The 16,236-nt window shown below is 45.1% G+C and overlaps 1 protein-coding gene across 7 annotated transcripts in view; it reads right to left on the bottom strand.

Moving 5' to 3' along the window:
• Positions 1 to 5,548: 5,548 nt before the first annotated feature.
• PASD1 (PAS domain containing repressor 1) overlaps positions 5,549 to 16,236 on the bottom strand; it is a 114,826-nt gene continuing 104,138 nt past the window's right edge. For 3 of the 7 annotated variants that reach the window (XM_054471326.1, XM_054471330.1, XM_054471328.1), the window contains 5 exons: positions 11,017 to 11,175; positions 10,434 to 10,640; positions 9,561 to 10,030; positions 8,036 to 8,294; positions 5,555 to 6,209 (listed from right to left, as the gene is read on the bottom strand). In XM_054471326.1, the coding sequence (XP_054327301.1) occupies positions 6,063 to 6,209; positions 8,036 to 8,294; positions 9,561 to 10,030; positions 10,434 to 10,640; positions 11,017 to 11,175 (1,242 nt within the window). In that variant the 3' untranslated portion in view covers positions 5,555 to 6,062. Of the gene's footprint in view, positions 6,210 to 8,035; positions 8,295 to 9,560; positions 10,031 to 10,433; positions 10,641 to 11,016; positions 11,176 to 16,236 lie in introns of all 7 variants that reach the window. The other 4 variants (XM_054471329.1, XM_054471325.1, XM_054471331.1 and 1 more) reach the window with 3 other exon arrangements.

Genomic DNA, 16,236 nt, shown 5'->3' with positions numbered 1-16,236 from the left:
AAGGAAAAGGATGTAGTTAAGGATGATCCCAGTAGTATTAGTTTGCTAGGGCCACCTAAGAAAGTACCACAAACTAGGTGGCTGCATTAGTCAGCTTAAGCTGCCACATCCAGGTACCACAGACTAGGTGATGTAAACAACAAGCATCCATTTTTCTCACAGTTCTGGTGGCTAAAAGTCCATAGTCAAGGTGCCTGCAAATTTGGTTCTTGGTGAGGGCTCTCTTCCTGGCTTGCAGATGGCTGCCTTCTTGCTGTGTCCTCATATGGCCTTTCCTCTGTGCATGTGTGGATAGAGAGAGAGAGAGAGAGACTTCTTCAAAGGACACAAGCTGAACTTGTTGGGTATACTGGGAAGACAAGATGAGGAGACAATACATGCAGACAAGTGCCTTGAACACAGGCAGAGAAATGTGACACTTACTGGAGAGGGATGTGGGAGTCAAGGATTGGTTTTTTGTAAAGACAGAAAATATCGCAAGTTTCTATGGTGATGGGACTGGTCAAGCAGAAAGGGGGGATTCATTGATGGTGGAGGGAGGGGTAAGTGGCATGGGATGGGATCCAGAACACAAATGAAGACATCAGCCTTAGAAAGGAGAAGGGATACTTCTGCCATTTTAGCTTGCAGAAACCTGAGTTCAGTCAGAGGAAAGCATAGGAAGGATTAGTGATGGGAGGATGAGGGAATTTCTATTCCATGTCTTGTAACATCTAAATTGAGTATTAACAAAGAAAGCAAGAGGGAAATGGAAAGACATGGGGAGTTTGAGGAAAGAGCGAATCACCATTCTGAGAACCGGACTGGAAAGACACCAAACACGGAAGTCCTGAGCAGCGAGATGTGCCTTGGTGAGGCTGAAGATCATGAGCCTATAGCGGTACACAATCTGCCGATGTGTGTGATTTTCTCTAGAAGCACGGAGATGCATAAGTGCAGACATACAGAGGGCATAGTTGAGTTCATCCAAGGGTGGGAATTTGTCAGTCAATTGTGACAGAAGCAAAAAAGAGAAAGAAGATGATTATATGATGGATCATGGCCTTGGGGTGCTTGAGGAGAATAGAGAAGGAAGATTCATCAGAAAGTTGACCAAGGGCTGGACTGAAACCTTGAGAACAGAATTCTGTATGGCTTGGGGCCTGACCTGGAATAGGTAGTCAGAAAATGTTAACCGAATTGGTCACAAGGGAGGACCCTGGAGAGCTGCAATACTGTGACCACGCACCAGGGGGCAAGAGATGACAAGAAATGAGTTTGACCACACCCACCCTAGGGCTTGAGGGCTGTGTGTCCTGAGGGCCACTGGCCTACCTGACTGCTCATAGGGCTTTGGGGTGCATGATGTTGCCTACCTGAGCTGGAGCCTGTTGTATCTACCACCAAATTGGTGGCGGTGGGGTGTGTGGGGCAAGGACAGATGAAACCATGAATCTAAGACACAGATAAAGGAACTTCCTTTGTTTCTACCCATCCTGTGCTCTTGTCCATGTCTGGGCACTGGGCAATGCCCCAGCCCTCAGCAACCCCAGAAAGCTGACTCTGAGTGTTACAGGGGCACCCTGAGATATGGTACCAAGAATCACAATCTATGTGCTGGCCCTGAAGAGCCATCGAACATCTTTCCCAAGGCTGGTACCATAGGTTATAGTCTTAGGGGCTGGCCCTAACCTAGAGGGCTCCTAGAGCTAAGAGCCCTGAGCCTGGAAAAAGTGTCCATGCCTAAGGAGGGGCATGGCAAGGCTCTGGTGGAGAGAACCCATTGACCACCAGATCTCCCCTGATGCCTCCTGTAAGCCCAGCTCATGCTGAGCCTGGGAACAGAAGAGAATGGAGACTGGACAGTCATCTGTTCATTTATTTACTTCCTCATTAATTCACACTTTCATGTTCCCTTCCCCGTGTTAGTGGAAGAAACAGACAATTATGTCTAAGGTGATAGATGGAAGAAAGGGAGGATTCAGGCAGAGTCTGCGTGTTAGCTTGGGTGACTCAGAGGATGGAGGTGCCTATCCAAAAGAGGAGGCAGTGCAGGAGTTAAAGGAGGGGAACAGTGTCCTGATAAAAACCAGAAGAGAAGACGCAACTGGCCTGAGAAGAGAGGGGGAGGTGAATGCAATAAGGGTGGAGATGCACTCTGTGGTATGGCCATCTTCCAGGAACCCAAGTTGTATCTTCATCAGAGCTGAGAAGGAGGACATAGGGCTCCGAATGGCAGGGAGACAGGCTGACATTTGTTCTCTCACTCATTCATTGGTTCTTTGATCCAGGAGGGCCTCTGGATTCTAGTCTCATTCTCAAGCAAGTGTCTTATCTTTGTCCCTATGTTCCAGTGAGTCAGCAGAGACAGCGAGCGGTAAAGTCATTTGCCCAGAGTTTCACAGTAGGTGGGTAGCAGGTAGAAGCCTAAACATTCAATGCCTTGCCTCCATTGGCACCATATCCCACATGGAAACTGGTGGGCACTGCCTACTGACAAGTGAGGGGAACAATAAAAAAGCAGCACTGAACTCAGTTCAAGACCCCCGTCTTGAGTCTTCTGCTGTCCCATTACCCCTTTCGCAGGCAGTCCTAGGTTGCCTTTCCTAGGAGACGGCATGTCCAAGGTTTGGGGTGTAAATGGCTTCAAGAGCATGGCTCTTACCTAGAGCCCTGAGCCTCTTTCTCTGCTGAAGTCCGCCCCATTCCTAGTCAGCCAAATTTCCAGCGCCTCTCCCACCTACTTTCCCCACATGGTAGAACTGGAAATAGATTGCACAAACACTTGACTGTACCATTCTAAATACTGCAATTTGTCTGTCCTGTCTGCCGACCTTTGCCTCTCTGTAATTGACATGTTTTGATTGTGCAGGGTTGTGGGTTTTGTTTCATCAACAAGGTGACCAGGTGGTTAATTACCCTTTGACCTTTGGGGTCAGGGCCTCCATCTGGGCAGGAAACATCCATGGCTCCAGGAGTTTTGGGCCTCTTGGCATTTAATTGTCACTGTCAATTCCCCCTACACTTCCCCACAGCCCCCATCTCCCTGCAGTGGTCCTGGCTTCCGTGTGCCACAAAGGGATTTGCAGAGGCTAATTGGAGCCACCACCAGGGATGCTCACCAACTTGTGTGCAGTGCTTTGCACTTCATGACTTACACCCTGCTATCTCATCTACCAAGTTCCCTTGTGCCCCCAGACCCATAAGTAAGTTGTAGTCCCAGGGCCAGAACTGCACCCCCACTGCAGGGCATGCCCACAGGTCTGACAGACCCTCATTGAGGAGCTCCTCCCTGAGGAAGAGCTGCAAGGTTTCTGGTTAATGTTCTGAAGCTTAAGAAGGTCTCTACCTAAATAGAGAATGAGCACTGGAGGAAGGCTTTCCTGGGGCCTGGGAGCTGCGAACATTCATAGAGGGAAGGCTTACCTGCAAGGTACTGTGTTACGGGGGCATCCAAGATCTGTCCCAATCTCTGCCCATTGTAGCTCAGTCTAGAAGGGCAATGACATGTGTGCTCCAAGTTAGGTAGAGGCGGGGGTAGGGGTACATGGAGCAGGGCTCCTTCCCAGCCAGGCTCTGCATGGTGGTGGGCAAGGGTTGAAAATATAGAGCTGGGAGGCAAAGGCATAAGAGAATATGGAATAGTGACAAATGTATGAGGGCAAAAAGGCCCAGGACTTCTATGAAATCCAAGGGCTCGGGGGACTGGGGGCAGAGTGCATGACTGGAGGAGAGAAATGCAGCTGCAGAGGAAGGGCGAGGCCAGGTGGAGAATCTGGATTCTATTTGATAGGTGATGGAGAAGCACTCAATGCTGTCTTCCCTACCCATTAAAACAAACCAAACAAAAATCCCAATTATTTAATATCCCCTAGGGAATATTTAATTTGGTCCTAGCTGTAAACCAGAGTCTTCATTAAGGTTGATGTGGCCCATTTTAAGAGATGCAGGTGAAGTTTACTGCATCTCCATTGAGGCTAGAGGCGTATTCCAAGGCCTTGGAGGACCAGCTCCCTCCTTTCACCTCATAGGCAGTTTGGCCTGAAGCTGCAGTTCCCAGTTCCCATGTCTGCCTGGCCCACTTCCTGTCACTCCAGCCCTTCTTCCCCAACCTTTCCTTCCCAGTGATTTTGGCAGAGATGAACAAAAGTCATAGCCAAGAACATTCTATAGCTACCTTCTTTTTCATTGTCTCCAAAATACGCATCAAAACACACTAACCACAGTGTGCATCAGCCCATGCTGTGGTGTGTGCTGTGAACATGAACTGGAGCTGGTAGTTTTAATAACTCTTCCTTCTTTATTAGAAAATGTGCTTGGGAATAGGAACATTTATGAATGTTTGATGTGTTTAGAAAACATGAATATTCAGCTTTAAGTCTGTTCATGCAATGTTCTATTATGTACATACAGACTGAGCGCTGCTCAGTGAGGACTGCTGTACTGCCCACCTGGGAATGAACTGATGTGGAGGTCGCGGTGGCTGTTTCTGGAAGCTCTGCCATGTGTGGTGGCTTGATCTTGAAACCCAAGATCAAGCCTTTGGCACGGTAGGTTTTGTCCTGGAGCCTCTTCCCTTGGCTTGCAGGCAGCCACAATCTTGCTGTGTGCTCACATGACCTCTTGGGTGTGTGTGTGTGCACGTACGTGTGTGCGTGCATGCACCCATGTGCACGTGAAGGGGCTTGGTGGGCACAGCAAGCTTCCTGGTGTTTCTTCTTTTAAGGGCACTAATCCCGTCATGACAGTCTCACCCTAGTGACCTCATCTAACCTTAATCACCCCTGTCAAAGGCATCATCTTCAAACACTCTGACACTGGGTGGTTACAGCTTTAATATATGAATTTGGGGTGGGGCACAAACATTCAGTCCATAAAACCATGGTAGAGATCACGCTTCCTAAGAATCTCTGCCTCCTCCTGTGACGTGAGGCCTAATGTGCCTCCTTTATTTTAACTTGCCACTAGAGACTGGGGTCTCCTTTGCTTTCTCCAATCAATGGTTCATTACCTTAAGAAAGGCACACAATGACCTCTGGTTTGGCTATCTGAACCTCTCTCTGCACCATGCAGACAACTGCGAAGATGTCCTTCTTGGTGCTTGACTTGTAACCAAAATCATTTCCCCTCTAGGGGGTACTCCTATCTATTAAAAAGTCTACTGATGGTAGAGAAAGAACCCACATGTAAAGGGTATGGGTACACTGTCCTTTAGTGTTCAGGCTTACTTCTGAAGTAATATGTGAGGCACAAACACCATCCACCCTGAGAAGGTAGCCCCTAGGCCAACTGTTTCAGAGTTCAGTGGGCCTGTGGCTGCCCTTGGTGTCAATGAAGGAGCCAGCATGCCTGAGCTACATGAAGAAAAGCTACACAGCGGGCCTGGGCACACGGCCATGTGGGAAGGCAGCAGTCGCTGGCCTCTGCAAATGTGGCATGGAGCTGAGGTGTGAACAAGAGACTGAGGGGAGCAGGGTCCACAAAAAGGGCCTAACTGTAGGGAACCAGCCCTTCACCAGGGACCTTGGCACAGTCGGGTTCCAAACATCACTCATCAATTCACAAAATTGCAGTGAAAGAAAATGTTTATTAAGCAAGGAAGTCATAATTATTTTAGCTCTGAAGTGCCTCCATTGAGTTGATTTCAGGTTCCCTTAGTTGGAGTCCCATTCTCTCTGGGCTTCTCCAACAAGACTGTGGAGGGGAGGCAGGGCTTGATCATCAGGGTCAAGACCTCAGAATTCTTGTGGCTGAGACAAAACACCCTCTAGATTTACTAGATTGAAAATCACTCTGGCATTTTTTTTCTTTTTTCTTTATGTTGAAAACTTTGAGCAGACTCTTGGCAGGCCACCTTCCTGTGGTAGAACATGGATATGCAAAGCTGGGCAGGGCAGACAAGACATCAGATCCAGCTGTGGCTGGCTGCTGTCACACCCTAGCATACTACGGATCACAGGCTGCCTCTGCAGCATAACTTCCAAGAAACAGGCTGTGCTTAACAAACAATTACAAACATAACCTATCAGGAAACAAATAAGTCTCTACCTACTAACCCCTACCCCAAGGGACTTTAATAAGTGTTAGCACTGCTTATTTGAGTCATGTTGCTCTGCAGACATCAATCTGGTCTGCTCCGCAGATCTCATCTGGTCTGGCTGGTATGCAGTAGGGCCTTGGAAAGCCTGTGGATCAGGAGGTCCCTCGACTCCTACCTCAGAAATTTGCACCTGCCAGGAAAAAGAGAAACAAGGTGGAATGTTTTGCTAGAGTCTGTGGGCCCATTTTTTGGTGGTGGGAGGAATCCTTTAGTTCAAATACACAAGCTGCTGAGAAATACTTCTTTGGAACATAAGCCCGAAAGGTGATGGTAGACGGAGGAGCTACAGAAGATAAGGTTCCCCTCCTCTTCTCTCTCCCAGCAGCATCTTGGCTTAAAGAGCAGCAGAAGCAGACCCGGGCTTTCTCAAAGTTGTCTTAAGGCTCCTGGATCTGTGTCTGGCCCTCCCTTGTCCAGCTTCTCTGCCAGCCATGGCCAGCCAAGGCCACTAGCCTTGGGTCTTGGGCTCAGTCATTTCCATGCTGACTGATTTGCAGCTACTTGGCCCACTTTAACAAAGTGACAGGAGAGGTACCAACCCACACTGGGGTGTGGAGGAGGGAGAAGGAATAGATACAAAGATGATGTTACAAAGTATGGGCTGAGGGGGTCTTTTCTGGTTAAGGAGGAGGGATTCCTTGGGTTATGTTGCAAAGTGATGCAAGATTTCAAGGAGTGGAACCCAAGGGGGCGGAGAAGACACAGGGAGCAAAAGGAGCAGGGCTGGGCTCTGGACAGACAGCTGGAGGTGTCTGGGGACCTGCAGGCAGAAAGGTCCCAGAAGGCAGTAGGGATAAGCCAGGGCAGGCAGTGAGGGCTGGGAAGTTAAGAAGAGGAGCTCGGGCTTCATCCTGAGGATAGCAGGGAGCCCCTGAGGATTTGTGGACAGGAAAGCGCCGACTTGGTCCTGCCCTGCTTTCTCCCAGCTGAGCAACCTTTCAGAATCTGATCTTTCCCACTTCCCTGGGCAACGTGCTCAGCCTTGTGCTGGCTTGGTCTCTCAGGACCCCCTCTAGGAGGGAAAGTGCCTCAAAAATAGGCGTGAAAAATATTCTCAACAAAGTCTGGCTTGGTAATGGAACCACAGGAACCATAGGACCTATTGCCCACTCTGATCTCTCCGTGTGAGCAGTCCCTCTAAGTGACCAAGTTTGTAGCAGTACTGGTGGCACAGTTAGTCAAGGGGTATATGTGAAAATAATCATACATTTGCTTGCCTAAAGTATTTAAACTCCTTTCTGCCTTAGCTTACTGTTTGTTCTGGTTATTTTGGTTTGGTTTTGTTGTTTGAAAAAAAAAAAAGGTTAGGCTATAATAAGATTTTTAAAGCTAGAGTGAAAACACCTTTTGGAAGTTCCATTCATTAGTGAAATTGTGTGTGTGTGTGGGGGGGGGGCGCCCTGCGGGGAGCAAAACCTGCTACGTAACTGCCATCTAGACCAGCTTCCATCCTGGAAACATGGCCACTGCAGATAATCCACAAGGTAGGCCTGCCCTTACAAATACGGGGTACCCCATAGATGGATACCAAGCACATTCAACAGAGGGGCCCTAAGTTTATTTTTAGTACAAGGAAACATACCTACATTAGGTCTTAGATTTTGTAGCAGAACTAAAGATCCCTAAGTCTGAAAGGAGGCTTGGGATCAGACGATGAGCTCAGATTAAAAACATGGCATGGCTCACTTTGCCCATGTAACGTAGTTTTGAGAGAAGTTTCAGTCAGATTGCATCTAAGGTTCACTAGGCCAGCTCACTTTTTTAAGGAACCCTGTAGAGAATATTTTTACTCAGCAATGAGTGCTACCATCATGTGACTAACTGCCGTCAAATGTACTGAGCTTTGAAGTCTGGCTCTCACACACAGCATGCACTTGGGGTGTGTGCCTTATGTGGAAGGGGCCCAGAATCCCTCTTGACCTGCACTGGAAGGAAAAGGAGGGGGCTGTCCCATACCTGATGGTAGGTGGGTTGGCCTTGCAGGGTGCCCTGCTCATCGCAAGTCCAAGTATTCACTTGGACAACAGGACCGAGTGAATCAGACAACTCATGCCAAAGCCGGATGTAATCCTGTGGGGTCTCCAGGGTGCTTATGGTTAAGTCTGAAGTTATGGGAAACTGAGGAATGCTGGAAGAAGAAATTGTCTCAGAGTTTGAGGTATCTCTCAATGGCAGCTGGTTCATGGGGGGCCCTTGATACGCCTCAGGATAAAAACTGTAAGAGAAGAAAGCTGTTGCAGTGACGTGGATCTGGACATGATAACCGATGAGACACCCACGTGGTCATCAGTAGGTGCTTCAGGCACATTTGGTTTTGGTGGCTACACCACAGGATTCACTTGTTTGTATTCTCACTTTGGCCTGACTAAGATTTAACTTGTCAAAGTAAAGTGAATGTAGACACTGAGGGAAATTACAATCCCTTGTCTCACCTGGTTTTATTTATATTACTTGGACAGTCTTGTTCCTGCTACAACTATGCTCTCTGTGGCCTTGGAAAGTCATTTCACCTACTTTGAAAGCACTCAGGGAGCTAACGGCTGAGCAGAAACTATAAGGCAGATTTCCAAACTCCATATCCAGTGCTCTCTCCACAGCCCTAAGCCTGGAACTCTTGTGATCAATATAGATTTTTGAACCCCATCCCAGACTCTGAATCTATACTTTCCAAACCCTCCTCAGGTGGATTCTGATGATCAGGTCAGGTGGGCAATATGGCCCTAAAGCAGTCTACATGTCAAAGTCACTGATTCTAAAGCAAGGCCCAGAAGGAAGTCCAGAGAGCTTTGGGACGTCCGTCTCAGAAAGCCAGCATTCATTCAAAACTATTTAGTGGGCCCCAACTATGTGCTAAGCAATCCTTTCATTGCTGGGCAGAAACTTATCTTTCTAGCATTTGAAACTGAAGACCTTATTATTGAGCAGAAATGTGTTCGTGTCCTTATACTGCCACTCAGGACTTAGCCTTCATGTGTTCTTGGCTGATCTTAGCAATCTAGCAATTGTTTCACACTGACTTCCCTCCTATTGTTCATAAATGCCAGGGAGATACCTACACTTGGCCTACTGCCATCACCAGATTCCAGGAAAGTTGGGGAATGAAACTGGAAGCCCAGAAGTTATTCAGCTATGGGCACAAGACTTGTCCATAGACACCCTGTGCAAGAGACTGGGCTTGGGGAATCCAACCAAGTGATTTCAAGGTTTGTGGGCTAATTCCCTAGCATTGAGGCTTCCTTATCTAGTCCTTTCTTCATGGGTACCCCTTTGTTCCATCAATGGATGCTCATCCATGCACCACACATGCAGAAGGATGATGGCAGTGGCCACAGAGAAGGTAAGTTGAGAGCAAGTTGCTATTGATGAGAGGGACGCTGGTGCCACATGGACAGGTCGTCCGTCTGTGATCTCAGGCATGGGATCCAGCTATGAGGGAAAAGCAATAATCATAGCCACTATCACCATTCCATGCATGTCTTACCTTTGACTCTCATCTTCCTGTTGCCCACAGTTTTCATCTTGATAGAAGCAGGAGGGCTGTTGTTCAGCTGCTCTCTGGATAGGAACAATGGGTTGGGTCAGTAAAAATCTAACAGGGTTATTGCAGAGGGGCACAGATACGTCACTTGGGTTTTGCAGGCATATCTGCACCCTCTGATTCCCCAGGATGACACTATGCTTCAGTGGCTGCTCTTGCAACTGCTGCTTCTCCTCTGGCTCTTTCTGTAGCATCTGCCCCTTCCACTTCTTCCGCTCCTGCAGCTTCTTCTTCTTTTGCCGCCTCTGCTCCTGCAGCTTCTTCTTCTCCTGCATTTTCTGCTCCTGCAGCTTCTTCTTCTCCTGCATCTTCTTCTGCTTCTGCACCTTCCTTTGCTCCCTCAGCTGTTGCAGCTGCTTTCGCAGCTGCCGCTGCTGCTCCTTCAGGTGTTGTTCTTGCTGCGCCAGTTGCTGCTACATCAAAAGGCAACAGATAAAAGCACCCTGGTGTCTGCAAGAGCCTCCCAGAAATTTATTTAACACTCCCATTCAATTCTCGCAAAGCAAAAGGCAACAACTGTTGAGCCTCTCTGCACATAGTGATCTGTGTGACTGTCTACTTTAGTTAGACTGGATACTAGTTGCAGCCATGCACCTGGCAGCGAGAGTCTGCTAATCCAGCACATATGTACATGTATGTATACATGGTCTAGCGTGTGCATTCAGGTCTAGGTAGCCCAGGATTTTTTACTATCTTGGGCAAATAAATTGCAGCCAAGTGGATAGTCACTACCCCCTAAGGAGAACCAAGCGAGTCAAAGTCCTCAAGAAAACAAAATCCCCTTTCAGATACACAGTTAAAACAGCCTTTCCATACCTGGTTGAAGGCAACACAAGGCTCCTGAAGCTCCCCAGTGTTTTTGAGAGAGTTGGATAAAGATAAACCACAGAAACACTTGACCTCCTCGGGATGTGGAAGAGGCTGCTTCACTTCCCCAGGGTGTTGTTTCTGTTGTTTCTTGGGCACTGCCTCCAAAGATTGGAGGTCAGGAATGACAATGCGGCGTAATGTGTTTGGCTGCTTCTGTAAGGACACAGTATCACAAAGGTCTTATTCACAGTCCACACCTTTCCTTAGGGCATAAGACAAGCTGGGTATGGAGCAGGACTGCCCACAGGCAAGCCTACAGGAAGCCTTGGCTATATATAAGCCACATCTACCATTGCCAAGGCCTGGCTGGGCCAATCTCAGCTCTTGTAGCCAGGAGAAAAAGGGCAAAACTCTAAGTCCCTGCTGGAGATCACATTAGATATCCCGTATCACCCTGTGGGCAGCAGCTGTCACTACCGGCAGGCACCATTGACTAACTCCTTAAGGCTTGCCAAGGTCCCTCTCTCCTCTTCCTTCTGCTGCTTATATAGAACTGGTCTCTGACCTGAAACCTAGCATCCTTACTGACCTGAAGCTGATCCATCATCAATTCCAATGCATTTTGCTGGTTTTGGATGGCATCATGCAGCAACCGAGTCCTCTCTTCTAGCTGCTCCTTCAACTTCTTTGTCAGTTCCAGTTCCTGGCTAATGATGTCATATGCAACTGGTGATAATGGCTGTAATGGCTGTAGGGAGGAATTACTTATGGTTCATTAGCGACACTGGTTTCTCCAAGTCTTACCATCCTGTTTTACTTCAAAATTTCTGAAAGACTGAGAATGCAAACGGTAGCTCTCAAATCCTGATTTCATTCATTACTAGAAAGTTTGAAAAAATGGTTAGAGAATTTAGGAATTCTAGATAAGAAATGGACCACGGAGATCATTTAGCCTGATTCTTTTCCCAAAAAGAAAGAAGTGGAATTGGCCCAGAGACATGAAGCAACCTGCCCAAAGTCCTTAGTGGAAGAGTCATGGGCCAGTGCCAAAGTATTCTGCGCCTGGGTCAAATCACAAATGACAGTCCACCAGTAGGGCCCCTGTTAGCAATGCAATAATGAAAACCATTAACTGGCACTTCCTTTGTTCCAGGCACTCTTATAAGCACTGTACGAAAACTCACAGGTCTGATCTTCACAGAGCCCTGAAAAGCAGGTACTATTATTGTTCTCATATAGTACTTAGATGGATTCTCCTCTAGGTCCTGGAAATCTAATTTTAACTTGGATAACAGCTTCACATCTGGAAAGAAGCAAATGTACAGGTTTATAAAAGTAGAGAGTGTGCTATGGGGCAAACGATGCTCCAAATTGGTTGGAATAGAAGGAATAAGGCAGGTCACATGTAGAGGAGAAACCAGAGTTTTGTACAGGTTCGGGCAGCCGAGGAACTTGGATTTTATTCATCAGTCACCTGGCACTGCTGCTAGAAGATGTGTTCTACAACCCAGATCTTATCAGGGATGTAACATGCTCAGATCTCAGTTGTAAAACATGCTTTCTGGCAGCTGTGCAGAAGATCAAGTGGTGGCAGAAACGAAGCGTGGAGTTTGGGACAAGTCAATTAGAAGGCTGTGGGAGTAATTCAAGGTAGAGATAATAGGGGCATGGAACAATCCAGAGGTAGACGATATAAAAAGGAAGAGACACACTTGAGAGAAATTAAGAAAATAACAAATGCTGGTGAGGATGTGGAGAAAGAAGAACACTCATACACTGTTGGTAGGAATGTAAATTAGTACAGCCACTATGGAAAACAGTATGGAGGTTCCTTATAGAACTAAAAATACAACTACCATATGATCCAGCAAATCCCACTGCTGAGTATGCACCAAAAGAAAGGAAATCAGTAGATCAAAAAGGTATCTGAACCCCCATGTTCATTGCAGTACTATTCACAATAGCCAAAATTTGGAATTAACTCAAGTATTCATCAGCAGACAAATGGCTAAAGAAAATGTGTTATATACACACAATAGAATATTATTCAGCCATAAAAAGAATAAATTCACATCACCTGCAGCAACATGGATGGAACTGGAGGTCATTATGTTAAGTGAAATAAGCTAGGTACAGAAAGACAAATATCACATGTTCTCACTCATATGTGAAAGTTAAAAATGTTGATCTCATGGAGGTGGAGAGTAGAATGGTGGTTACCAGAGGCTAGGAAGGGAATGTGGGAGAGGGGGATGAAGAGAAGTTGATTACTGGGTACAAAAATACAGTTAAATAGGAACAAGTTCTAGTACTCAAGAAGGAAAATTAGAGTTAAAACAATCTATTGTATATTTTAAAATAGCTAGAAGAATTGTAATGTTCCCAACACAAAGAAAAAACAAATATTTGAAGTGATGGGTATCCTGATTACCCTGACTTGATCATTACACATTGTGTACACGTATCCAAATATGTACATGTATCCAAAACTATGTACAACATAATATATAGTGTATATATATACACTATATATAGTATATATATACACTATATATAGTATATATATAATATGAAAACCATCAATTGGCACTATACTATGTATACTATATACATAGTATATATATATATACACACACACACACACATAGTGTATATAATATGTACAACTTTAATATATCAAAAATAAATAAACAAAATTCTAAGAAAAATATTAACATCCACAATATCTTAAAGTAAAATAAAGTTTAAAAAACAGTAATAAAAAAGAAGCTGAGCTGGGTGTGGTGGCTTGCATCTGTAATCCCAGGTACTCAGGAGGCTGACGTGGGAGAACTGCTTGAGGCTTCAGACCACCATGGGCAACAAAGCAAAAACCCCATCTCTGAAAAAAAAAATTACCTTTTTTTGTTGTTGTTGTGTCTCTGCCAGGCTTTGGTATCAGGATGATGCTGGGCTCATAAAATGAGTTAGGGAGGATTCCCTATTTTTCTATTGACTGGAATAGTTTCAGAAGGAATGGTACCAGCTCCTCCTTGTACCTCTGGTAGAATTCGGCTGTGACTCCATCTGGTCCTGGACTTTTTTTGGTTGGTAAGCTGTTAATTATTGCCTTAATTTCAGAGGCTGTTATTGGTCTATTCAGAGATTCAGTTTCTTCCTGATTTAGTCTTGGGAGGGTGTATGTGTCGAGGAATTTATCCATTTCTTCTAGATTTTCTAGTTTATTTGCGTAGAGGTGTTTATAGTATTCTCTGATGGTAGTTTGTATTTCTGTGGGATTGGTGGTGATATCCCCTTTATCATTTTTTATTGTGTCTATTTGATTCTTCTCTCTTCTCTTCTTTATTAGTCTTGCCAGCGGTCTATCAATTTTGTTGATCTTTTCAAAAATCCTCAATAAAATACTGGCAAACGGAATCCAGCAGCACATCAAAAAGCTTATCCACCATGATCAAGTGGGCTTCATCCCTGGGATGCAAGGCTGGTTCAACATATGCAAATCAATAAACGTAATCCAGCATATAAACAGAACCAATGACAAAAACCACACGATTATCTCAATTGATGCAGAAAAGGCCTTTGACAAAATTCAACAACCCTTCATGCTAAAAACTCTCAGTAAATTAGGTATTGATGGGATGTATCTCAAAATGATAAGAGCTATCTATGACAAGCCCACAGCCAATATCATACTGAATGGGCAAAAACTGGAAGCATTCCCTTTGAAAACTGGCACAAGACAGGGATGCCCTCTCTCACCACTCCTATTCAACACAGTGTTGGAAGTTCTGGCCAGGGCAATCAAGCAGGAAAAAGGATCAATATCGTGAAAATGGCCACACTGCCCAAGGTAATTTATAGATTCAATGCCATCCCCATCAAGCTACCAATGACTTTCTTCACAGAATTGGAAAAAACTACTTTAAAGTTCATATGGAACGATAAAAGAGCCCACATTGCCAAGTCAATCCTAAGTCAAAAGAACAAAGCTGGAGGCATCATGCTACCTGACTTCAAACTATACTACAAGGCTACAGTAACCAAAACAGCATGGTACTGGTACCAAAACAGAGATATAGACCAATGGAACAGAACAGAGCCCTCAGAAATAATGCCACATATCTACAACTATCTGATCTTTGACAAACCTGACAAAAACAAGAAATGGGGAAAGGATTCCCTATTTAACAAATGGTGCTGGGAAAACTGGCTAGCCATATGTAGAAAGCTGAAAGTGGATCCCTTCCTTACACCTTATACAAAAATTAATTCAAGATGGATTAAAGACTTAAATGTTAGACCTAAAACCACAAAAACCCTAGAACAAAACCTAGGCAATACCATTCAGGACATAGGCATGGGCAAGGACTTCATGTCTAAAACACCAAAAGCAATGGCAACAAAAGCCAAAATTGACAAATGGGATCTAATTAAACTCAAGAACTTCTGCACAGCAAAAGAAACTACCATACTACCATCAGAGTGAACAGGCAACCTACAGAATGGGAGAAAATTTTTGCAATCTACTCATCTGACAAAGGGCTAATATCCAGAATCTACAATGAACTCCAACAAATTTACAAGAAAAAAACAAACAACCCCATCAACAAGTGGGCGAAGGATGTGAACAGACACTTCTCAAAAGAAGACATTTATGCAGCCAACAGACACATGAAAAAATGCTAATCATCACTGGCCATCAGAGAAATGCAAATCAAAACCACAATGAGATACCATCTCAAACCAGTTAGAATGGCGATCATTAAAAAGTCAAGAAACAACAGGTGCTGGAGAGGATGTGGAGAAATAGGAACACTTTTAGACTGTTGGTGGGACTGTAAACTAGTTCAACCATTGTGGAAGTCAGTGTGGCGATTCCTCAGGGATCTAGAACTAGAAATACCATTTGACCCAGCCATCCCATTACTGGGTATATACCCAAAGGATTATAAATCATGCTGCTATGAAGACACATGCACACATATGTTTATTGTGGCACTATTCACAATAGCAAAGACTTGGAACCAACCCAAATGTCCATCAATCATAGACTGGATTAAGAAAATGTGGCACATAGGCACCAGGGAATACTATGCAGCCATAAAAGATGATGAGTTCATGTCCTTTGCAGGGACATGGATGAAGCTGGAAACCATCATTCTCAGCAAACTATCGCAAGGACAAAAAACCAAACACTGCATGTTCTCACTCATAGGTGGGAATTGAACAATGAGAACACATGGACACAGGAAGGGGAACATCACACACCTGGGCCTGTTGTGGGGTGGGGGGAGGGGGGAGGGATAGCATTAGGAGATATACCTAATGCTAAATGACGAGTTAATAGGTGCAGCACACCAACACGGCACATGTATACATATGTAACAAACCTGCACGTTGTGCACATGTACCCTAAATCTTAAAGTGTAATTAAAAAAAAGCATAAGGAGAAAAAAAAAGGTGGATGAGACTTCTCAACTGATTGGCTGAGAGGGACAGAAAAGAGATGAGATTCTTGGAAAATAATTATCTTTCAAGGCTGGAAGTAGGGCCTGGGAACAATTGCTATTTGCCCTGAACTGTGCTGGATACCATGCATATAAACAAGGTCAGAGAGCCACAGTCCTGATCGATGAAGAATTTACAACATTAATGATAAGAAAAAGGTACCTATACTTGCAACTTCCAGAAACCAAAAATAGACTTGTACTGTGGTTCATCAATACCCTTTATGAGTAACGTAAGTACATAGATGAGTTGAGAGAAAGAGAGAGAATACCCTACAAGTTGTTGTTTTCATTATTTGGAA

This window comes from Pongo pygmaeus, chromosome X (assembly GCF_028885625.2).
Source record: "Pongo pygmaeus isolate AG05252 chromosome X, NHGRI_mPonPyg2-v2.0_pri, whole genome shotgun sequence".
In the NCBI taxonomy this organism is placed as follows: domain Eukaryota; kingdom Metazoa; phylum Chordata; class Mammalia; order Primates; family Hominidae; genus Pongo; species Pongo pygmaeus.
The sequence above is the reverse complement of the archived record's forward strand: the minus strand, read 5'-3'. Positions and strand labels throughout refer to the sequence as shown.